This window comes from Pseudopipra pipra, chromosome Z, assembly GCF_036250125.1.
Source record: "Pseudopipra pipra isolate bDixPip1 chromosome Z, bDixPip1.hap1, whole genome shotgun sequence".
Lineage (NCBI taxonomy): Eukaryota > Metazoa > Chordata > Aves > Passeriformes > Pipridae > Pseudopipra > Pseudopipra pipra.
The window spans coordinates 11,747,063-11,772,331 of NC_087581.1; the positions used below are offsets into that span (position 1 = coordinate 11,747,063).

At 37.9% G+C, this 25,269-nt stretch overlaps 1 protein-coding gene across 2 annotated transcripts in view; it reads right to left on the reverse strand.

The window, feature by feature from the left end:
• Positions 1–25,269, reverse strand: part of RANBP3L (RAN binding protein 3 like) — a 33,169-nt gene that overhangs the window by 2,723 nt on the left and 5,177 nt on the right. The window contains exons 2-14 of one of the 2 annotated variants that reach the window (XM_064642926.1): positions 21,391–21,449; positions 21,092–21,128; positions 20,424–20,501; positions 19,208–19,282; positions 17,350–17,424; positions 16,551–16,675; positions 15,110–15,213; positions 11,391–11,475; positions 10,015–10,114; positions 8,795–8,925; positions 7,740–7,860; positions 7,015–7,157; positions 5,879–6,071 (exon numbers count right to left, since the gene is read on the reverse strand). In XM_064642926.1, coding sequence (XP_064498996.1) covers positions 5,879–6,071; positions 7,015–7,157; positions 7,740–7,860; positions 8,795–8,925; positions 10,015–10,114; positions 11,391–11,475; positions 15,110–15,213; positions 16,551–16,675; positions 17,350–17,424; positions 19,208–19,282; positions 20,424–20,501; positions 21,092–21,128; positions 21,391–21,449 — 1,326 coding nt within the window. The remainder of the gene's footprint in view (positions 1–5,878; positions 6,072–7,014; positions 7,158–7,739; positions 7,861–8,794; positions 8,926–10,014; positions 10,115–11,390; positions 11,476–15,109; positions 15,214–16,550; positions 16,676–17,349; positions 17,425–19,207; positions 19,283–20,423; positions 20,502–21,091; positions 21,129–21,390; positions 21,450–25,269) is intronic. The other variant, XM_064642927.1, reaches the window with a different exon arrangement.

Sequence of the window (25,269 nt, forward strand, 5' to 3'; positions counted from 1 at the left end):
TGTCTAGGTAGGGCAGTGTGCCTGGCATGCAAATCATCTCGCTCTGTACAGGGAACACTGTCTTAAGACTTCATTACAGATGCTCAGAAAACTGTGAGAAATACAATATATCTTAAAATAACTCATTGGTTATGACCAAGTGGTATTGGTGCCTGATCTCTATGATTTATCACCAAACTTGTTTTGCATCTGCAGAAAGTAGATAGAGCTGACTAATGCAGACACTTAACATCACTATCCCAGTATCTTTTTAAAAATTGCTGCTGCCATCTGGCCACCCCTAAATATTTACTAAGAGCTTTAAACCTCTTATAGGTGAAATGAAAGCCTATGTTTGTCAGAACATTGCATCTGATTTCCTCCCTTCTCTCTCCTGATATGGCAGTATTTAAAACCAATCACAGAGTTGTCTTTTCTTCTCTGCTTTAGGTGTTACTGATACCTGCTGAAAAGAAAATAGAAACTCCAACAAAGAAGTTAATTCTTAACTTTTCCTCAGTTTTAATCATTATCAGGTTTGTGTGTGTTAGATTTATGATCTGGAAACCTTAGCAATCAAAAAGAATTTAAATTAAATTGACAAGAAATGTCAAAGATAGCCGTTTTCCAGGAGTTACTGTGGTGTTGAACACTTTTCCCTTAAGAACTCTACAAGTGTTTTACTCAAAAATAAAAAGAAAGATCTTGTAACATTTTAAATCTTGTTAAACCCCAGCAGATAACCCAGCAGAGTCCTAATGAAGCTGAGATTGGGAAGTGCATGTATAGTGGACTAGAAAATGTCTCTAAAAAAACATTTTGCATTTCTGCAAATGCATTTGCATTTCTATGGTACGATACTGTCTGGCTCTCAGACCAAGACACTACTGGTGTTGAGAGACTACAGGCTCTCAACACCACTAGTCTCCAAAATCCATGCAATTCTTTGTGGATGCACTTGGGACATGCTCTATGTCTTTGCACACTGTGATTTTCTCTCAAGGTCTCTGGCTACATATGGAGGGACATCTTGGGACTTACCTAGTCCTAGATTCCACAGTCTTTGAATTCAGTCTAATAGTTTCTAAGAGAGGATCCCTCAATCAGAATTAAGTCAGGAGAAGATTTAGGATTGGTGAGGTGCAGTATAAGGAGTAATGCATAAAACTTTTGTTTGCCTAGTGACACTGTCATCCTTGTGCCTCACGTGTACTTTCCCTATTTCTTTGTTCCCACTCTGGGATACAATCAAATTTGTACATAATCAGAAAATAAAAAGAACGGAAAACATAGGAACCACTCCTACCTATAGCCCCACGCTATTCTACTGCTGTGAGTGACATTTCATACTCCCCTACAAAAGAAATGCCTTATGTCTCTCAAGTAGTAATTTTTCTTTCTAAATACTAATGTAGTTAGACTTTAAGGGCCTTCTGCTAATTTTGATGAACACCATGGACCTGTTTCTAAATGTAAACAAAGTGCATTCCTTTGTAGCAAGGACAGAATCTCCTCATGTTTGTGAAGAGAACATGGAAAAAATGTGTCAGAGTGTCAGAAGCAATGAGTAAGAGTTTCAGAGACATCTTAGTCACTTATGGATCTAAGTATTGACTTCTGATCCCTGCTACTTAGGTGTAGCTTCTGATCTCTGGCAAGCTTAGATGTTGTGGCCCTAACAGATCCGTGTTCTGACAGGATGATTTTTGGAGCCTGACATAGGTTCCTTGTTTTTTTGTGCTGCCAGTGGAAAGAGATGAGCACCCTGTGAGGGTTGCACAGTGTCTGCATTGCAGAGCTGTCTATCCAGTAACTGTATAAGGAATTTACACATGTTAACAGTGCAACTCAGTGGTCCTACAGACTGAATGTGTAGCTGCCTGAAGTCATGGTGCTTAGAAAACAGGAGTCAGAAGATTTTGTACAGCTCACTGACAGGAGTCTGCCAACGTACAGAGAAGACCCACATTGATGGTTCAGATACAGTAACAAAGCTGGCGGAAGCAGTGACAAGTCTGACATTATGCTCCTCGTTGCAGAACACACCCGGGACACAGAGCTGGTAGGTCCTCTTTATCCACAGGTGTAGGTACCACTGCTTGCCTACGAGGAGAACATGCTCCCTTACTAGGTTATTCCATATGTCTGGCTAAGGGTATTTCTCTATTTTGTTTGTTGAAGTGGATCTTCCAGACAGCAAAGAGTGTCCAAAACCAGAAAAAACTAAAGGGGAGATTTCCTTTCTGGCATTTCCCTCAGAAGGGAAGGGACCACTCTTGGTCCAGTCATTCACACATTGTCATGTCAGCATTTTTCATAGTTTTATTTGTTAAATTAAATAGTGAAAAAAAATTCAAACATGGAATAAAGAATTCTGCTGATTTCTCCTCAGCGAGATATTATGAAGACTACTGGAGGCAAACATAGTTACACTAACTAGCAAAGAAACTAGTTAACAATGAAAGAAATAGAACAAGAAGAGATTTACTTGACTTTGGTCAGCCTAGAAGTTTACTGTCTAGTCTAAATTCATTTCCACTCACTTTGTAGTCAGAGGGAAAAGACAAATACTTTCCAGAGTTATTGATCCCATCCACTCTCAAAATCTATTTAAAGATTAATTGTTCCGTTTCTCTCCACTTAGATTTACAGAGCAATTTGTTCGCAAAAATATTCAAGCTGCAACTGAATGTATAAAAATATCAGGCACGGCAACTTATTCTTTATGAACTTCATGAAATTAGTATCTCTACTTGAAAGTAAAGCAATTCAACTAAGAATTTAAAAAATACTGGAATAAATATCTATACTGAATTTGTTAAATCATAGAAATATCTCTACTATCTTACACATTGCTCTAACATTAACATCTTGTAGATGTTAAAGAATTCTGTGTAAAAAAATCTTACAGCAAAGTCTTGCAAACATACAGAATCACTTCAATGTCTACAGTGCTTCACTTATTATGTACATCATATTTGCTTTCTTCTTCACTCTCAAGCGCTAATTATTATAAAGATAATATAATTATCTAATTTTTCATGTCTTTTATAGTGTCCTGAAATACATAGCATCATCTAGGGTACTCTGAGTTCAGTTTAATAAAAAAGAAATTGCTATATTAAGAAAACTGTCATTGGGGATTTTGAGACAAAGATAGAATGGAATGAAATAAAATGCAGACATTCTTTCTGAATTCTTGTATTTGTAAGAAATATGCAAAGAAACAATCACTGAGGACTTATTCTTCTTACGACATATACTGTTAAGGAGAAGTAATCTCTGAACTGAGTTATATCAATAAAAAAATTACTTATTCATAACACCCTTCAATGAAAATCAAAGCATGAAAACTAAAGATTTAAGCAAGTGCTCTTAAATATACAGGATCTGATCTCTTGCACCTAAATGGACATTTCTATGCTGATATTTAAAACTGACCTCATCCTGTCCAAAACCCATGAGGCTTATTTTCCTTCTTATGTTTCTTTTGGAAATGAGAGTTCCAGGGACAGGCATATGTAAGATGTGAATGTCTGAAGGTAAAGTGTCTTGGGTACTAGTAACTGAAATGTATGCAAAATTAAAACCTTGTGGCTCTGAAAATAATAGAAGAGATTAAGATAAGCAGGAAATGCTAGAAGCCATTAAAAAAGCACTTGAAAGGGATTGCTAGAACTTCTGTCAGTAACAGAACATAAATGAAAGACAGATGCTTAAACTAAAAGGTCAAGAATAAACAGTACCCCACACATTTCAGAACCTGTTTGCTAGCTGTGATCTGAATATTCCTATCAGAAGTCTCTGCAAATCAAAATAAATATTTAACTTGTAAATCTGTGTTCCTACACTGCTTTGACATTCCCTTTCCCCTCTTTTTTTTTTCCCCTAAAAGAACAAAGAGTTCTTATCATCAATAATCCTGGAAAGGAATCAAGCTCACTCCAGAGTTTCCAAGTTACCAGAAACTCTTTGTAAAAAGGCGGTACAGGCTATTTAGAAATTACAGAGGGAATGCCTGATTATCTGGGAGCAATCCAAGGAGTTCTCTGAGCCAACAATTTTCCCATTTCCTAAACAGAGAAAAGGTATTTTTGAGAGAATGGTGTGTGTAAGAGCATCATGCTTTGTTTAGAGCACTGAATGCTACTGAAATGTAGTTAGACAACAATCAATAATGGGAACAAGCACAGTAAACTGCAGTCTATTTGACGAAATAGATTGCAGAAAGGGACCCGGGGGTCCTGGTCAATGGCAAGTTGAATATGAGTGAGCAGTGCCCTGGCAGCCAGGAGGGCCAACCATGTCCTGGGGGGCATCAGGCAAAGCATCACCAGCTGGGCGAGGGAGGGGATTGTCCTGCTCTGCTCTGTCCTGGGGAGGCCTCATCTGGAATATTGTGTGCAGTTTGGGGCACCACAATATAAAAAACATATAAAAATATTAGAGAGTGTATCAGGAGGAGGCCAACCAAGGTGAAGAAAGGTCTTGAGGAAAAGCCTTATGAGAAGCAGCTGAGGCCACTTGGTCTGTTCAGCCTGGAGAAGAGGATGCTGAGGGGAGACGTCATTACAGTTACGACTTCCTTTGAGGGGAAGAGGAGAGGCAGGCACTGATCTCTTCTCTCTCGTGACTAGTGACAGGACCTGAGGGAATAGTATGAAGTTGTGTCAGGGGAGGTTTAGGTTGGATATCAGGAAAAGGTTCTTCCCCCAGAGGATGTTCGGGCACTGGAACAGGCTCCCCAGGGCAGCGGTCACAGCACCAAGCCTGACAGAGTTCAAGAAGCATTTGGACGCTCACCAATGCTCACATGCACATGGTGGGACTCTTTGGTTGTTCTATGCAGGGACAGCAGTTGGACTCAATAATATTTAGGGGGTCCCTTCCAACTCAGGACATTCCATGATTCTATGATAAAGGAAAAAAAATTAATTTCCTTGAGGAAAACAGTACTTATAGCCATTACTGTCCATGACCTGATTGTTGTTGAATAGCTGTTGAAAGGAAGGTTTCAAATATAAGGACAATATGTTACCTAGGTGCAGAGGGAAACTAAGCTGTGACCTACAGCTCAAACATGCCTGATGTAGCCCATCTGTTAGAAAATAAAACATAATTGGCAGCTTCCTGTATCCACTGTAGCAATTTGACACAAGCAAGTGAATTTGCTCCAGAAACGTGACCTGTCTTTTGCTAAAATAGAAGAGCTTTTAAGTCTAACAGCTGTTTCTGCCTTGCTTTCTGCAAATGTGACCCCAGCTCTGTTGTGAGCTGTATTAACAGAAGGATTAAGTCATTAATATCTTATATCTTATCTTTTATATCTTGTTTTATTGTTATTTTTCCTTTTGAGGAACCTACATTTTTGTCATGTTGAAGAAAGCCAGCAAAACTAGTGTGTAAATCCTGCAAATTTCCTAGGGAGGTGGTTGTTTCAGCTGATCAATAATCAGTGTTTTAAATGAAGTTAATCACTACATAATAAATACCTTAAAAAATATATTGTGCTTCAGGCTATAAGTAACAATCTAAGCACTGATGTGAATGGACTCACCCTTCACTTACTCAAGGCAAAACTGATACTCAATATCTCTAGTCATTTCTACTGAACTATACTGAAGAAACATTTAGGTAAAATTTGATAATATTAAATTTCATAAACCTCAGCCTTTTGTTAAAAGAGTATTCCACTGCTATAAATATGTGGATACTTGAGCTGTCATTCTAATAACAGTAAGTCAAAATACCAAAAGGAATTATCCCATTCTAACTGAAAAAGGGTTATCTGTAACAGATGAAAGTTATAGTCAGCATGAAAAACAAAAGGCCTGATTTTCATTCTTTTAAGGAAATACCCTGAAAGGATTACAGCATCTCCAGGAAAACTTCTGCTTACCAGATCCACTGCTGCTCACTGGATTTATTTTTTCATCATCTTCATCATCACTATCACAATTTAATGGCTGAAAAGCTATTTCTGACTCTGCATCTGCTTGATTAGCATCTGGCTCTTGCTCAGCAAAGCTTCTCAATGCCACAAGGCGATGATGTATTGCTGCATACAGGTCTTCAGTATCTTTTGAGCCTGCCTGCAGAATATAAAATGCATACAGTCCAAACTAACTGAGAAAAATCTCTATTTTTCACAGAAGATCTGACTGAGAAGTTTAAAAAAATAATGAAAGAGTTGTATTTTGTCCTTTTTAATCAACCATCCATTTTAGATTCACACTAATAATTAATATCCAGATATAAATTTCAATACAGATAACGTCAAGTTTCTGTAAATAGCCTGAGTTTTATAATATGTAGCTGTTGATTATTTTCTCTATAGTTACAAGAAAAATAAGTTTAAAAATTATTTTCCCTGAAAAATGGCTCAGTTTGCATGGAGTACTTGATATTCCAAATGATTCCTGAGTATGATTCTAGAAGTAAGAAAGCACTGAAATCATGTGGATGTTCTCACTTTCCAATCTAGGACATATATGCTATTTATTTGTAAATAAGTCCACCACATTTCCATCCCCAGCTTAGCCCTTGCTGAACAAAACCAGGGTTCCCAAGACTACTGTCTTACATAAGGTGACTTGCAAACTCTGTGTTCTTCTCAGTTAAGAAATGGAGGTCCTACACCAGATGGATTATTGCAAGCACTGTGCTGAGAACCATGGCAGAAAACTGCTGCCTTTTACCAGAGTAACTTAGAAACAAGTAACTACTTGTGTCGAAATTCTTACAGTATTGCTTTCGTATAAAAGAGTAATTGATGCATATTACTGGAATGATATCCATTGCATTAGTTGCTATGTGAGCTAGTCTGGACATGTCTGTCCTAAGGCCATATCCCATCAGCACACCTAGTTTTTCAAAATACCAAAGGAGAGCACTTCTAACACATTCCGTAATAAAAGCCATGTAATAGCTAACCTAAGCACAGCATGAAGGCCATTTGTTAAAACCAGCCTTCAGCAAGACTTCAGAATCCTAGATGAACAGTGGATTTGGGTGGAGTTTTTATGTCCTACTTACCTGAGTTAGAAACACTTGAACAGAGTGGTCCTCTTGGTCTGTTGCAGTGAAGCACAGGCTTTTTCTGTTTGCTCTTTTTATAACCATTTGTTCCCAGAGTCGGGTGTTGAGAATCAGTCTCAAGCTGCCTTGATTTCGCATAACTGAAATAAGAAGGTTTATATGATAAGATATTGGAACAATCTTAAATTTTACTGCAGCACTTTTTTCTAACACTTGTGTACAAGTAATATTTTCATCTATTATTCTTTTTAATTTGGTCTAAAACCCTGGTGAGATTTATTTTTTTTATTTTTTTAAATACCCAGATATATCAGTTTCTTTCAATACACTGCCACACAAAGGAAATAAATAATCTGCTGAAACTGTGTAATGACAGTGCAGTAAAAACAACAATCCAGAAGTGTCTTGAAAAGTGTTCCTGGAAAAGCAGAATCAACAAAGAGCAAACTGTCAGACTGGTGACTGAGCTGAAGACACATTGCAGCAGAAGTGCACACAACCTAACAACATATGTGAGTGTGGTTGTGTAAACCAAGTGAAAAATGCCCAGTGCCTCAGTCTGCAACACAGCAAACATTATCAGGTAAAAAGATTCTCAGCAACTTGACTTAAATAAAACTAGCTTCTCAGTTTTAAATGATCTGAAATAAGCATATTCTGGCCAACATTAGTACAAGTTACTTGGTGTTTTGTGTACGGGGTACTTGTTATTTCATTCTTACTTAGCCTTGACTGCAACATTCCATGTTTGCTGCTTGAAGTGTCATTAAGCCTCAGGGATCCCCTGCCTCTTTCAGTCCAGGTTAAAGAAAGCTTATTAAATACAAACAGTTTGCAGTTGATCTGAAAGAGAAATACTTGATGAAAATTGCCAGCCAATACTGGTTTTATTGGTTCCAAAACTTTATGGTTTTAAACTTTTGATATGGCTTTTGATACATCCATATGCATGTATACAAAGATAAACAAATAGATATATCACGATTGTTACCTAAAATGAAATGTCTCCTAAATCTGTGCTAAATACTTTGCTCACCATGGAAAGCATTCAGCATGAATTCCAGTTTACTTTTTCAATTATTTCATCTTCATTAATTTTTCATCTGTAATATCCACCAACACAGCTGAATTTGGTGCAGGTGTTCTACAGTCTGATTCCCTCAATCAATACAAACATTATGCGACCTGGAATACCAGTACCACTACTAGAAGCATACTGTTCCAAAGAGAGTAAAACTTTCATATTCTGGCAAGACAGAAGAATTATCCAAAGATAAAATGATGCTAAGATTTTTTAAATCATATGCACCATTGCTCTTTTTTGAGAAAATACCATTTTGAAGATTAGGAAGATATGTCCTGCCAGGTTGGAAAAATAATTGATATTTTAGATGAACTATAAAACAAATTAGTTTAAAAACACATTGCTTTTTTTCCCAAAAAAAGTTTTGTTATAGAACTCATCTTTACTCAAATCACTTCCAATTTTGAAGCTTTAGTTACTGTTGGTATACTGTGTGGATGCTTGTAAAATACCACTATAGAATGAAATTCTGAAGAAGTCACTTACTGAAAGGGACTATAAAATGAAGAAATATAATATGAAAATGAAAATACCAGCCTACAGGAAAATGGATAACCTGAGGCATACCTCAGAAAAGGTGAAAAATTAAAATATAAGATGAAGTTATTTTCAGATTGTTTCAATCTGTAATAGATCTAGATGTTCTTTTGAACAACGAAACTGCTCACCATCAAGGCTTTATGTAATACACACCTGCAATACATTGTGTTCTGCTTCTTCTCCAGTTATAACTTCAACTTTATCTAACAGGATTTTCTCCATTGGCTTGGAAATAAAAGCAGCTGCTGATTCAATTAGTGTTGCATTTCTCAACAAAGCTCTTTCTGTAGGGGGAAAAAAAAAAGGAAATCCTTTCTGTACGGGGAATATTTTAGGATAACAAAACTAGCACACAGGATGCCCTGTGACCTCCATAATACCTGTGTTGTCGGACATTATTTAGTGTTACTAATAAGTTTTTGGCCAAAGCAATAAACAGAAGAGAAAAAGAAGAAGGCTGGAATACAAAATGCCTCACAAAACAGGCTCTTTCTCAATTGAACAGGGCTGTCTGCAATTGCAGAAGTTTGTCCATAGGGAAACAAGCAGAAACAAGGCCTAAATAACGAGAAGATGATTTTCCAAAATATTGGAAATATTGTATCTGTTATATTGCTTTGCAGATTAATACAGAAGGAAAGACACATCCCAATATTCAGAATAGTAATATGTATGCAACAAATATTTGACAGGAACACAGAAGGACAAGATTTGACAGGAACAACATTGTTGAAAAATTTTGTCTGTTTGCATAATCTATACACATTTTCCATAGGATTTTTTTTAACTTGTAAGAATACATGAAACCAGAGGATCCAGTGCAACCATTAGTAAAGAGGGGTACAAAAATTTGCAAGAGGGCTCAAGATAGGGTCTCCTTGGGATTCCCTCACAGCCTAGATTTACATGGCTTCCCTAGTAGAAAATCTCACATCAGAGTCACAAACAACCCCTGAAATCTGTCTGTACAGGACTTTCAGTCCTAAAAGTAGAATCCAACATAATGAGGTAATTTATGTGAGCAGTTGCAAAATACAAGCAGGAGACAGCTTAAAACTGAAGTTCAAAAAGGTGGTCCATAAGGTATTCTTAAAGTTCACTGCATTTTTTTTTCAAAAAATAAATAATAATCTGTACTAAATAATGATAATCTGTAAAACTCTATAATTTTCTAAGTAACTTAGATCATGCATTCTGAACTTAGGCCAGTTTGCATGACATAAAATATAGCTGCTTTCTGAACACAGATTTTGGCACATACTGCAAGCTGGAGAATAGATGAACATTATTGACCACTGCTCATTTGACATCCTCTAAAATACAGTGAAACATGAGAATAAAACTAACTGTACTTGTTTGCTGAGTATGCTTACTTGTTTGTGGACTAACATAAGAAGATCCTATGTACATGGATGTTATTTCTCCTTTGTATAAATCAGCTTCATTACACAGCTTGGGATGCTTCCCAGGACTCTGGAAAAACATGGTGGAAATAAGAATTCCTATTTAAATAAAATGGGTATGTTACTTTATACCAAATAGAACATTGAATCATTTAATGCATGCTAAACTGCACTTTTAATATCATCAGAGTAAAAACTGATGGAGATGATACAATTTCAGTCTCTAGAGGAAGTAATTTTATTATCATAAAATCAGTACCTCTACCAAGAAGAATGGCCTTTCTCTATGGATCCTGGACTAGGATTTAAATTCACTGAAGAACTAGAATGTTGAAGTACCACCTAATTTCCAGTTCAAGCACTTAAGTCCCAAAAGAGTAGTTTAAAACTCCCAGACAAACTTAACTTTTCCATCACTTTCAGGTTTTGCAGATAAAGGTTCTTAGGCATGTCTAAATAAATACTTCTGTCTCCTGACAGTGCTCAGTGGTTCGATTCCTACTATTCCTATCATTTCAGAAGTCATGACCCAGACCTATGGTTGCCAACATTTTGCACTGGCAGATATGCATACTGTTTTCATTCTACTTCTATTGGAAACTGAATTTCAATTCCATTTTCAATGGTGCAGTCTTCAGCTTGGGAACCACCTTTTAGTCCTAGTGCCCTTCAGGACTCGATCCATTAAGCTGTCTCACAAGTGTGCCCAATATGCTTTAGCAATGACACTGTCTAGGATGGGTGTCCAATTTTTCGCTCATACTTATTTATCACAGGATCATAGAATGGTCTGAGTTGGAAGGGACCTTAAAGATCATTTCATTCCAACCCCCTGCCATGGACAGGGGCACCTTTTACAAGAACAGGTTGCTCAAAGCCCCATCCAACCTGGTCTTGAACACTTCCAGGGATGGGGAAGCCACAGCTTCTCTGGGCAACCTGTGCCACGGCCTGACCATCCTCAGAGTAAAGAATTTTTTCCTAATATCTAATATAAACCATCCCTCCTTGTCCTGTCACTACAAGCCCTTGTAAATAGCCTCTCTCCATCTCTCTTGCAGGTTCCCTTCAGGTATCCTATCTCTTCAGAGTTATGATGCAAATTAATTATACAGTGGTAGGGACCACATTCCTTTATTTCATGTTGTGTGTGTTTTACATGGAATATCTAAAAACCTAAATATCTATAAAAATCCTTTTCAGGTCAAAAACCGAGCAAAATAGAAATGCATATTGGTCCATCTTTAAAAGAACAGGAGCAGCTAAAAATAATCAATATCTGAAAAATTTATACGCTTAATTACATTAAGCTTGATAAAAAGTCTGCTGGCATTTACAGATCTTACCAAAACTCTTTCGACCATGTTTTCCCCAAACACAAAATCAGAACTGCTGCTGGTTTTTACACTTCTTTCTTCAAGCAACTGACTTCTGTGGGAACAAAATAGCATAAGAATGCTATTTAGGATAATTTAAAGCTTTTTAAAGATTTCCCACACCTAACATTAAAGACAAAAAATGACTGTGTAAGCAATGAGATTCGTTAAGAGAATCTGAGAATATTCTCTAGGTAACACTTCACAAAAGGAACAGAGAGTATCCGCTGCATTTCATGAAGATTATTGAGGATGTTCCTTAAAAGCAAAGAACAAAAAGCAAAACAACATGCCTTTTCCTCCTCAGGGAAGTGTCTTACCCCAGAAACTTTAATGAGTTACTTTTGCTTCCAGCTTTCCCTTTGTGGGAAGGTTTGGGAGGGTTTGGGAAGGTTAGGGAAGGGAAGGTTTGGGAAGGTTAGGGAAGCGGATGGGAGGGGGGGGGGGCAGGGCAGGGCAGGGCAGAGCAGGGAAGGGAAGGGAAGGGAAGGAAAGGGAAGAGAATACTTGCAATCCTTTGGTACTGGACAACTGTAGTTTTGAGATTAAATTCAAGAATATTCTAATATAAATGGAGATGTGATTTGACCTGCTAATTACAAACCCACTTTAACATTAACATGGTCCATTTTTTGTAAAAGTCACTAGAAAAGTCCTTGTAAACTTCTTTATGTAGAAGTTGTCTCTGATGCTGGTTTGCTTTTGCTTTTGCTTTTTTGTTTTTTGGTCACATTCTGTTCCAGAAGGATGACTTGGCAGGAAGACAATCTGATATTGCGTCACAAACCACATACTTCAGCACCACTTACTTCTCTTTCACACTGTTTATAATTCTTGGCAGGATTTAACAGCACATATGTCATTCAGAGGATATTCCTGTTAATAAGCTGGGCTTTGTTGATAGAACTTTGACAATTACCTCTAAAACATAGTTTCTGTGTTCACGACTGCAGTGTGCTTGAAATCTCTTCAAGTATAAAGGGCTTACCAAACACTACCTATCTCCATTTTACACTTAATGAAAAAAATGTTCCTTAATACTCTCATGCTTGATGTGAGCATGACTAAGACTAAGAGCAAAAATTAAAGAGAGAAATCAGAAAATACATCTCTTTTCGTCCTTGAAGTGTCCTATACATGTTTTGGGCCATGAAGAGGGAATCTGAAGTGTACTTAAATTAATGAGTTTCTTATCCTTAAACACACCCCTCTCTAAAATTCAGTGAATTTTGATCGGTTTCCATCCTGAAGTTTCATCTGCTACTTCTGTGCTGCTCCGGTAGCAACTTCTTAAGGACAGCACACCAAAGGAGCCAAAAAACAGGAACTAGAGGCTTGTTTCAAAGAAATAATGCGGGAAATGGATCTTGATTATTTTCAGAAATGTAAGAAAAAATTAATCAGTGCAGAATCTTTATTTTTTGAGACAGTTAACTGGAAGGACCAGCCTTAAAATGTTATTAAAAGCTCAATACCCTTATGCTGCTGCATACCAAGAACTAAGTGTACCAGGGATGACATTACCATGGAGATGCAAAATAAAGTCACTGAATTCAAGGCATGATCACTAACAAGGAACAATGTACAGTGCTAGCCTTGAACCCTCTCATTTTCCAAGCAAATCCTTGTGCAAAGCTGAATACATGACCAGAAGGCTGTTTTCCCAGCACTGTATTTCTGTCACTTGTGACACAAGATTTCCAAACTTTTAATCCGAATCAAGCAACTGCAAATTTCTCTTTTTCAGCTCATTACTACAGCCAGCCCAGGAAATAAAACTGGTGGTGGTTTCCTGGGACCTGGACAGCTGCAGCAACTGCAGAGGGCTTACAAGCCATTTCTGTCTCTCCACAGAACCATATCATATAGAGAACAAGCGGAAGAGGAGAGAAAGTGAGAGAGATGTCTGCAGGCAGCAGCAATCCCTGCTGTTATATGTCTCTGCGTTTTATTTTGTAAACAAATGTCAGTAGTTACGCCTTGATTGAAAATCAAAAACAAACCTAAAAAGATATTTTCTTAGCAATGATCTGCTTGCAGTGTTCACTACTGTTTAGCATGTAAAGTGGAGTTTAGCATGTGGAGTTTAATAAAATTGTTTGTTATTTATGAGAAAACAGCTCTGCTAGAAAGATTTTACTTAAGAATTTTAAAGCATTAGTGACTTAATACAAATCAGAAGAATGGCATTTACACCCTCCTGCAATCTCAGAAGAGCAGTAAGCACTGGTTGTAATTAAATTAGTTTTCAACTGTCAAATAAACTGACATTTACCCCAATGGCGATATACAGAATTAATGAGGCTCAAACACCACAGATTACCAATTTCTCTTTTAAAAAAAAGAAAAGCACCTTTAACTTGTCAACACTGAAACACTGCACTGCATTTCTCTATCTACTTCAGAAGAGAAAGTTACCTATCTTTACCTAGGTAATGTGCAGGTGACAGAAGGTAAGTAGATCAAAAGTATCAATACAAACTGATTTATCTTTTCCAATATGTGCATTACCATCATTCTGAATCTGCTAAAAATCCAGTGTACTCTGTGGCTCCATGTTGTCCTCACAGGGCATCATCACAGCGTTAATTATAATAAAAAGGGACAGGCTGGCTCTTCCAAAATCACAGTGAGCATCCGCCCTCTCATGATGTTCTTTTCATGGATAAGCATTAAGAATGAAAGTTGTTTGTACATCTAAAAATCCCTTTTCTCCTTAGAACCCTGGCATTGTGCATCTCAACCTTTTATCTGTGGCCCATCCAGCCCTGTAGAAGACTGGCACAGCCTCCTTTGCAATTAACATATTTTCCCCCTTCTTTAGGTGGGAAGGACAATTAGGCAACATCACAAATCTGTTATCTGTGGCCCTAGGAATTTTAAAAAGTCATTCTGTCATCACAACTGATATCAGAGGGATTCCTGATGCTCACAGCTTCCATGTAAATTAACCCTCATCAACCATCAGCAAGCAGTATTAATACTCACAAGATCACCTGCTGACACTAAACTGGCTAACCACAGACCTAATATTCTCACAAGCCAGTCTTCAGAAAGAGGCAATAGCCCACTTTTGCAACAGTATGAGCTTTTTCGTTCCCATACAGTGTCAAGAGGGTGGGGTAACATCCTAGTCCAAGGAAGTCATCTTCCCCACACAGAAATTGTAAAGTCTGCGCTTCACAGAAACGCCAGCCTATCACAGTCATCACAGCTTGCTATTTGTGCCAGAAGCACAATATTCTGTGAGCAGAAGTAGAGCGTCAATTGAATTTGGTCTTCCAAATCAATCTTATATGTTTTTCTCTATGCCTCTTGGGTCCAATATGCTGACATATTTTAGTAGTTTCTCAAAAGACTGAAACTTCCTGAGTTTCTTTACACCTTTTTATGAGATGTAGCAGATATGCAATCAGAAGAGAGATGGCAAACCGAATAGTCTCTGGCTTGGTGGTTGCTAGTGAGAAGCAAACTGTCCCACAGAGGTTAATTCCAGTCTGGAGTCCATTTTTATGGCATGTGAAGCTCATGTTAGCACATGCAAACATTGGCACCACACACAAACACCACTGAACTCTGTGTGGGTGTGGATAACATTGGTTTAGTACTATGTTAGACATGAAGGATGAAAGGGCATGCCATCAGCCAAGTGATAAAATTATGTAGAATTATAATAAATAAAAACTTACTGTGTTGTTTGAGAGATAGAAAGATTTCTGGTAGTAGATGACCTCGCTGCTGTTTTGGAACTTGCTGAATACTCAGCTGAGGAATAAGAGCTGTCTTCAGATAGCTAGGAATAATAAAACCAAATGGAGTAATTAGACCTTGTGTATTTTCTGCTTAAACAGATTTTCTAGAATCCAGGCACTGATATATAGATAGACAGACAACTATAGATACAGGTAGTTACAGGTAGATATGTGGTAGTTGGCAGAGCTTCCTCCAGCCAGTGCCCTGAATTAAAATGTTAAAATCTCACTTTCTAAAAAAACAAAATCCAGAAGACCCAAAGCTGATTTGCCCACAGAACCCTCACATCAGAAAGGTGGGACAGCCCGCAGAGAAGACATGGTTTTTCAAAGACATTCATCATGTCTTTGGGAAGGGCTCTACCCACGTTTGTTACAAGCGCACTGGTGGCTAAAAAGGCCAGTACGAGACAGGCACGTCCGGTTGCAAAAGGCACAGCAGAAAGACTCCTTAGGTGGTAAATTCTGCAAGGCACGATTCTTTCTGCATTGTCTTTTCTCCTCGAGAGTGATCCTGCGTGTGTTCTCAAAAGCATCAGCTGCGTTATAGATGGTGTGTCTCCAGACCTCCTGACTGGAGGCCAGAATAGACAAGTTATGATGATCAATATCGTCAAGGCTGAGATGTTGTTTCAGGGAGTCCTTGTATCTTCTCTTTGGGGCTCCTCTCTTGCGACAGCCGGTGGCAAGTTCACCATAAAGCAAGATCTTAAGGAGGTGGTGGTCCTTCATCCTGGAGACGTGCCCTGCCCAGCGCAGCTGTGTTCTCAGCAACATGGCCTCAATACTTGTGACTGCTGCTTGTTCTAGAACAGATGTATTGGTCACATAATCTGACCAGTGGATGTTTAGGATTGTACAGAGGCAGCATTGATGGAAGCGTTCTAGGAGTCGCAGGTGGTGGCGGTAGATGACCCATGATTCGGATCCATATAAGAGAGTAGACAGCACAGTGGCTCTGTAAACACTGATCTTGGTACTTCAAGTGTTTATTTCACCAAACTCTTTTATGAAGCTTTCCAAAGGCACTGTATGCCTTTGCTAACCTGTTGTCTATCTCTCCATCAATCTTACTGTCCGAGGAGATGAGGCTACCTAGGTAATTAAACTGCTGGACTGATTTGAGCTCTGATTGGCCAATGGTGATATGGGGATCAAAGACATTCACCATGAGCTTAACACCATATCAAGTCAGTAATCCAACAATTCCACTGAGACTTGTATGGGAACTTTCTTGAAAATCATAAAGTGAAATAACTTGTTTTAAAACAGCACTGTTTTGTTTGGTGGGGTTTTTTTATTTGTTTGGGGTGTGTGTGTGTGTTTTTAATTTGAGCTCCAAACATACATTAGCCAGGAAAATTATTTTTCTTTTTACCTGAACACATGCTTCTTTCTTAGTCACTAGAGATACTACAGGATTTTCAGGACAGGTCATGGCTTGTGGGGGTTGTAAAATGGCAGGTCTAATGACATTCCGCAATTGACTTGGTGACAAGGATCCTTGCAAAATACAAACACAAAATATTTAAACAGAAACTTTTTCTTCACACCTAATCTATACCTGTATGTCTTGCCTCTTTAACTGAAAGTTTCAAAACATTTCAAAATAATATTTATTGTTGTTTACTTGCTACATATTCTGAAAAATTGTAATGCTTTCTGAAACACATGACTCTGCAGTGAAACCAACCCCTGTTACCCTATCAGGATAAAAAAGTAATTTGTTATATACATAAACATATATATTTGTGTTTATAAAATATATTTCTATTTATATATTTAAATATATATTTATATTCATACTTGTATTTACTGCTTTGTTTTAGATCTGTCTTCTGGCATTTCAGATTTAATCCCTCCTCTGCAGATACCAATAGGGTTTTTCATTGCCTTCTCTGGGAGTAGAAGTACTCAGAAACATGGAATTTCACTATTCAAGGGTATATTCAATTCTATTCAGTTATATTCAGTCCACTCAGGAAATAAGTAGTCAGAGCGATACTCAGACCAGAGTTCATAGGACATTTGCACTGTCAAATGAATAACCTATAAATTGCATAAAGACACTTAGCCTATCACTCATTATGGAAAATAGCTGATATTTTTATGTCTTCTAGATCTGTTAAGAATGTCTTTGTGCAACTACAATGAGAAACTCTTACAACGACAGTTACCTTCTTTTGTACTTTTTATGGAGTCAGGGTTTCTTCGAAGAAGAGCTGCAGTCATGAATATGTTATTCTTCTTTACTACAGAAAAGGAAATTAAACTTCAATAATTAATAATAACAAATTTTAATCATTAATTCATGTTTCTGTAACCCCTCCCTGTTTTGGAGGTATCTGAACAATATTCTAACCTATCCATCTAATGAAGTTTTCTATCTCAGTTTTACAAGTGGGTAGACTTAGGCACAGAAAGCACCATAGCTTTCCTGGCTATGTCAGAGACAGAAGTGTTTTGGATATTATTGAATGTTTTAAACTCAGATTTTTTTTCAGCTTTGGAGACTGGGTGCTGCTGTTTTGTATAAGTCTTTGAAATGGCAATGCCATCTAGTTGAGTTTTGGGCATTATTCAGATGAATAAACGAGGCCCAAGCATTTCGGCATAAGTAAATGTACCCTGTCCTATTCTGCTAAAAAGAGCTTCAGAATTACTGTAATAATGATTGCAATGCACTATTGATGCTTTCACTGTTTTAATAAAGATATGAAACGCCAGTAAAAAAAGTGATGACAACTATGTTGTCAAAGCCTAGAAGATAAGCAGGTTATTGTGTCTGTCACCAACATGTGGATAGCTGTGGAGCCAGCCAAGGATTGTTGGTAATAACATGCTGTGTGAAAGTACAGGATATGCCTGGAGAAGTGGCCATATGGAGGTAGGGCAGCATTTTTGGGGGACGAAAGTCCTTGTTCTGGCTCCTGGAGATAAGCACAACACAGCACAGTGCAATCACAGGAATGAGGCTGAGAAGTGGGGATGGACTGTAGGGGGGATCAAGACCACCCAAGACACCCAAAGCCTCCAACTCATTTCCAGAAAGACTTGAAGAACAGACTGCTAATGGTAAATGATTTGCATAGAAAGTGAGAAACTTATAACAGGGTGGGAAAAACTTCTCTATAAAAAGGTACCAGGTGCATGTGCACACCAGGGCCCTGGACACCCCATCAGCTGAAGCTAGGACTAGTGATCTCTTTTTCTCTCTTTCTTTATCTCTCTCTCTCACTGTCTAATTCATCTCTCTCTTTCCTTTCACCCTACCCCTTTATCCAAAACCCACTGCTCATACTAGGAGATCAGGGACTAACTTGTACCAATTTCCATGCCAAGTATGTTATTTACTAATAAAACTTGTAACCTTTTTTGGACCGTCTTTCTTTTCCACCACAAGCATCTCTGAATCTTAGGTGCTCCCTTCCCCTTAAGGACATCATACTTGTCCTCAAATGGCACAACTGATACACTAAATACAATCACTACTTTTTCATTGCAGAAACAGTGTGGTTTGTTGCTTTTGCAGTGCTGTGTCCTTTTATAATTGTTTAGAAATCCTTTATGCCACTGTCTGTCAAGGACCTGACTCTGGTAAGAGACATAAACTAGGATTCAAGACCACTTCATTGTTCCTGTTAGTGCTAAGTGGGAGAATACTCCCTGGGTCACTGGTTAGGTGGAAGACTGAATAGAAAATTATATTCCTATATTCCATCACCATTAAATTGCAAGCAAACTATTGATGTAATTACTGTAAGTACATTCTAGTTTTTTTCAAATATAATTTGTACCACAGTCTGTAATTGCCTATTTGCAAATTATTCAAAGATTCCACCCCAACCCTGCAGGATGCAAAAAACATGTCTTCTATTGAAGTGCCAGTCCTCCTCCTAAAACATTCCTTTTTTCTGTCTAAATACCAGACTAGTCCAATGCACTTCAGCTATCTCCTGCTGAAAAAGCATTTCTGTAAACCTCTTTATTGTAGCTAATACCTGCTTTTCTACATAAATGTTTATTTTTAATTACCTGTCTGGGAGGGAGGGAAAGTAGGAGGGATGGTAAAGGAAGATGATCTCCCTCTTTTCTGTGTGAGAGCTGTATCTGAAAGAATAAGAGACTGAAATTATCATCTGTTTGGAGAACAGGAAAGATCAGAAAGATCAATTAGCCAGGTTGATGTCATGCCTTCAGTGGCGGTAGAGTAAATTATTATCTGCTATCTACAAGCTTTATGAAGTAAACTGTTAGGTAATGTCTATACTGCTTATTCGGGGAGGTCTCTGAGGCTGAGGGCACAGCCTGGCTCAGGCACACAGCTAATCCCCTCTGTAACTGGAATTCTGTCCTGGAGACCTCCAGCTGGAGAGATCCAAAACAGAACCAAGGAGTGAGCTATTACTTTAACAGTGTGGGCAATCAAGAGGTCAAATACTCAAGTTTCCTTCTGCACCCCATGTTATCGTAGGAATACCCTACAATTTCTACCATATATGTGATTTTTTTTTTTTTGTATGATCTCGGTATAATTTTCAGACTAAACCAAGCTTAGCATATCTTAAATCCTCTGAGCTACATTCGGGTGTGTCACAGAACTATATAAAACAAAAAATAGTGTACACTATAATGTATTAATACATTTAGTGTACACTATGTGTATTAATGAATTATTAATTTATATTAATAATTAGAACATATTAACGCCTAAATTCAGAAGTACCTTTCTGGTCCCATCCATATGTTACATAAACATTGTAAAAAACAGATCAGTCCTTCTGCACTCAGTGATTTGTCTGCATTTCCCATGGAAGCAACATACAGTCCTTAAAGGGCCTTGCCAGTTAGCTGTTTGCTGGACAGAAGGAGGAGCCCTTTTGGAAACTGCTTTACATTTTTAAGGATTGCCCAGGGAAAAAATGCTGATCTCTTTCAGAAGCCAGGGAATATCGCTCCTTTCCAGCTTTCCTCCTCCCTTGACTGTGTGAGCAACTCTAGAAAATTATATGAAATATATAGATTTTTCAACTTTGTGTAATATTATATAAGTATGGAAAAAGAACATATTTTTACTTAAAAAGGTATTTATTGGAAATTACCAGTGAGTATATCAGTGTTTAATTTTCATGACTTTCAGTATGCCTATAGTGCAAAAACATTTCTTAGACAGAAAAATTTATTCTCTTCTTCACCAGATAAGAATACGGAACTACAGGAATTAGAACATGACAGGAGCTAAATGTCATACCAATGTTAGGCTGAGTGCCAGACTTTTGGAAAGTAAAAGATGATGATCTTGCACGTTTTCTGGAACAACTAATGAAATCTAGAGAACAGGAAATATAATGTTATGCAGAGACAGGTTGGTAGGAGATTTCAGCACAATCTTATGATATAGAATTAAAACCTGAACACAATAAATTCTAGGACTGAGTTACAGAACAGCTTTAAGGCAATACCTAAGAGCAAGAGGTCTTTGGAATCTCAGTCAACACCTGCCACAAAGCCCTAGGGAGTCTTCTTTATTTCTACTAAGTTCAGGGAACTCAAAGCAAGCCCTCAGAATCAGTTCATAGCCCAGAAGACATTAAGAATGAGAAGTTATCCTATAATGCTGCCTAAACAAATAGAAAAGGCAGTGAGAAGCTCATGAATATGTTTGGTCAATTTTCAGGGCTTCTGGAGTTGGTCTTTCTGGTAAATATGAGAGTTAGGACGGAGGAATTCTTGAGGTAAGACAGGGACATGTATATAAGGACATAGGTTGCTTTACAACCCACAGGGTCTTAGTCCACTGACAGGCATTTGCCCCTGCTCCTACAAAGTACGGGTGCAAACACTGTTTTCCCAGGCAACAGTCAGACCTATGAATAACCCATTGTGTATTATACATGAAGTGTATAAAGAGTTTATTACCATTTTCAGCTTTGCAAACTGGGTCTTCTGCAGGACGCTGGGGGAAAAAAAAAAGGTATGGAAAGGTCAAGGAAAAAAGAACAGTCATTTTCTAGACCAAGACACAAAATATACCAATTCAGCACATATGCATTAAAACCAGCCTTGTTTGTACTTTCTACTCTTCCCTATTCTATTTTGAGATCACTTATTACAAGTCTTAGCCTGGGCTAAAATCTTTTACTACTACTAGGATAATTTCTATAGAAACCCCATTTCTTAGCAATTTTTATCAATAAAGTAAAAAAAAAGCTTTTCACCTTCAAAAGACGATCCTTCTTTTCAAAAACAAATGTTGGCTGGGCAAGCACTGATTTCTCTGGAAAAGAGATCATTTTTAATAATAGTTCTGTAATAGTACTTCTCAACCACAGTTTTGAAAATGCTGTGCAATAACAAACAGCAGTTTATCCTTTTGAGACAAAGGAAGAAAATACAGAGCTGCAGTGATGTACAGCACAGTACATCAATTTTTTTAAAAAAGCTATAGTCCTCAAATCTGAGTGTGAGTTTTGCCTAACCAGATGCCGTGGGATTTGACCTCATATATTTTAACAATTCTTTTAATGAAAAAGAAAAAAAATGTGCTTGTAGCCTTTACAAACAACATCTGCCATCCTTTAAGAACTAGAGTGAACTGCATCTTTGGGTGTCAGAAAAGTGCAAAGATGTGACATGTAAAATATCCCTAAAGGAAAGAAAACAAGGAAATGTGTTACACTTGGCCTCTCAGCTATATTCACACATCCCACTCTTTAGGCTTCAGAGAGGTGAATGCTTGGTGTTAGTTTTAATGTGTGGGTATGATATATAAACATAGGAAGCTCTGTAAAGCAAATTCTACTCTCAGCATACCTCTGCATTTCTTAATCATGACTGAAAAAAATTTTGGACCCATGTTCTTTTTTCCTATGAAACATTTTTCACCACACATTTGCCTCACATCAGATTTTGTGTTGATTCAGGGTTCACCACTTCTACATCTTATACAACTTCTTGAGGCTACTTACTTTTCTAGGCTTGTGATCTGCACAGCCTGTGCAACCCTAGTGGACTAAATTTGGTTGTCAGGTTAAAAGAAGAAGGGGTTTTCACCAGCACCACTGATTAGTGGCACATTTATTATTCAAATAAATTGAATAAATAATGAGCAAAGAAGCAGACACAAATAGATTTTTTAGAGACTACCACATTCAGGATTTATCTCATGCTAGCCTGAGGTATCTGTAATGTGCAGTCAATAGGAACAATCAGCTTCTGAGTATGAGCATGTTTTAGCTGTGTACTTCAGATGTTTAATTGGAACGTAAGTGCGTGCATTTCTCTCCATGGCTGATAAAGACAGACTTGTATGACCACTGAACTATTTGACTGGCTTCTGGCCAGAGAAATTCCACACTTGTTACCTTTTTAAGTGACATTTGACAGAATATTTATCATGTACACCACATATTTATAACACTAGCTTCCTCTGTTACCTCTTCATCAAAAATGTCCAAGTGAAAACATATTTTTATCTTGGCTTGCACACCCATCTGTGACGAAACCACTCTAGCATTGATATCAATTACTTAAGGGTTTAATAAAGCAAAAATCAACCTATCATGGAGGAGTTAATATTACTACATAAAAATATTTTCAATAATCAAGAAAAAAGTAAACATTGTTAAAATAAATGCTTCATTTATGTAAACAGGGGCAAGAAGCATGAAACTATTACTCTAAACCAAAGATATACAGACACAGGAGTAATAACTAATACAGTTTTGCTGTTGTTAAAGTTCATTTTATATTTACTGGGGCATTATGTGTGTGTAAAAGACAGATTTTAGCAAACTTGACATGCTTAGCAATGCAGGTCTAGTTGGTCCTTAAAGAAAAAGCAGAAAAAAGTTCACACTGTTCCTCTGAAAAAAAGATAACTCTCTGTCACTCAAAGTTGAAGAAAAATTCCATAATCCAGTTGTATCTGGGGTCCACGGCACGGCATGAGATGGAGCAATTCCACTTTTATTCACTAGAGGGGAGTGGCATACATAAACAACAGTATTTCACTGAAATATGATTTTTTTAAAAGAAAATAGGCTTTTTCCTGTCCCCTTAAAAAAGAAACAAGCAAACAAACAAGCAACGCTGGTATTCTTATTGAATTAAGGGAAAATACAAAAATTAAAGCTTGACTATAGAAACTTTCATATTCTCCACTTTACTTCTCAAAGCTCAAAAGCTTGCAATATTTTTAAAGGTACATTTTCTACTCCAAATAACAGAGTTAGCAAAGAGTGAATTACTGTGAAAAAGGAATTGACTTTCTATCACAGAGTGAACTTTTGATGGAGCTAAAAGGCTGTAGGGAGTTTGAAGGAATCAGGAAAGTTCATTACGTTTTAAACAACAACATTCCAATAGTAGTTTAAAACCCAGAAGTTCCTGAAGAGAAAATTATAACTGGTTGATTACCAACAAAATCATGTGAAGCTACCAAATAATGGTATCTCATAAGATAAATAGACATATTTTAATGTTGAAGTAAATATAAAGGATATGTCCCATCAACTGCTCTTGAGCCAAAGGGTTGCCTGTAGATTTAGTCAGAGGATGCTGGGGTTGCCACAGTTATTTGTAGTTGTTACAGTTCTATATTGCTTCTACACAAATCAAGAAAACCTTTTCATAATTCCTGAAGAGTACTCCACAAGAAGAGTACTCTACCGATTTTACTCATCAGTAAGACCTTCACTCTTCAATCAGGCTATTCATAACAGGGTTTTAAACATACATTTGTGTTAACCATGTATGCCTACAAAGCATAAATTTCCAATTACATTTTCAACTTCTTAGATATTCAAGCATGAAATATTTGCAGCTGACCCCCACAGAAAAAGAGAGGCAGAATTTCTTGTGGATGTAACATGAGGGCATCAAGGAGTTACCAGAATTGTGTCCACATGATAATTTTAACACTGGTGAGTACATCTGCACTTCTCCCCTTCATTTTCTGCACTAAGTCTGATGCTGCCAAGGTGGATGGCTGTGCCGGGAGGAAGAAAAGTCTTTCTGCACCCTCTGCTCTTGGCAGCACTGGGGGCACCCAGCCAGACAGTGCCAGACTCTGCCCCAGGGAATAGGCAGCAGCAAAGGCTGGGTACAAGCAGATGCAGAGGAACAGGGATGGGGTGGGCTGGAGCCATCCCACTCGTCATCACCAACAAGACACAGACAGACACAGACTGGCTAGTGCCAGGTTAGGACTGGGCCACTCTGGTCCTCAGCAGCTCGGCACTTGCGCATAGAAGAGCCTGATGGAAAAGTTACCAGAAGAACATGCCAAATGAGCTGCCTTTGGCTGCAGGGACCGGAATAATCCACCAGCCTCAGCCAACAGCCCAGACACAGAACCTATCTGTTTGCCCATGTATAATCACCACAGACTGGGCTCTCTTTCCCTTGCTACAGGTTCCCTGAAGCTGTTGAATTAGAAAGGTCTTGGCCTAACGTTTCCTGTATTCAAAGTTCAACATAGGCCCTTGCCTGTAAGATGCATTAAAGTGTCCAATCCCTCTGCTTAAAATCTCACCTGGATGGCCTCCTGGCTCAAGCCTCCTGTCCTGCACAGAAGCACTGTCAAGTGTGCTCCAACCTGAGCTACTGGTGACATGGAAGTCACCCAGGTCACAGGATGGAGCCTGCATTTATAAAGTTCCATTTGAAAGAGTCATTTTGGGAAAAGTTGTTGACTGCTGCCTAAGAAGCACTGCCAGAATGACATATAAGAAATAATGTAAAATTGCTTTTACCAGCTTTGCTTGTATCCCAAAAGCCAGAATTGTCCATGAGATGTAAGGGTATCTCCGTTTTAGCTGTGACATTCTACTCCTCACTTCCACTGCTATTGCTTTTTCTAAAGCTCTTGAGACTTCACAAAATATATACATTAAAGTAGGTAGGACACTGATGGGTTTAAAATTTTTAGAGTTATTATTATTGTTCCATCTTGCCCTAAACACAGATAAATGATCCTTAATTTTTGAGGGCTAAGGACATAGTGGAGAGAATATAAGGCCATATCTGTTTAATTTTCAGACAGTCCTATGCCTGAAATCATATGTGAAAAGTGGTGAGAATTCTATTCCTCCCAA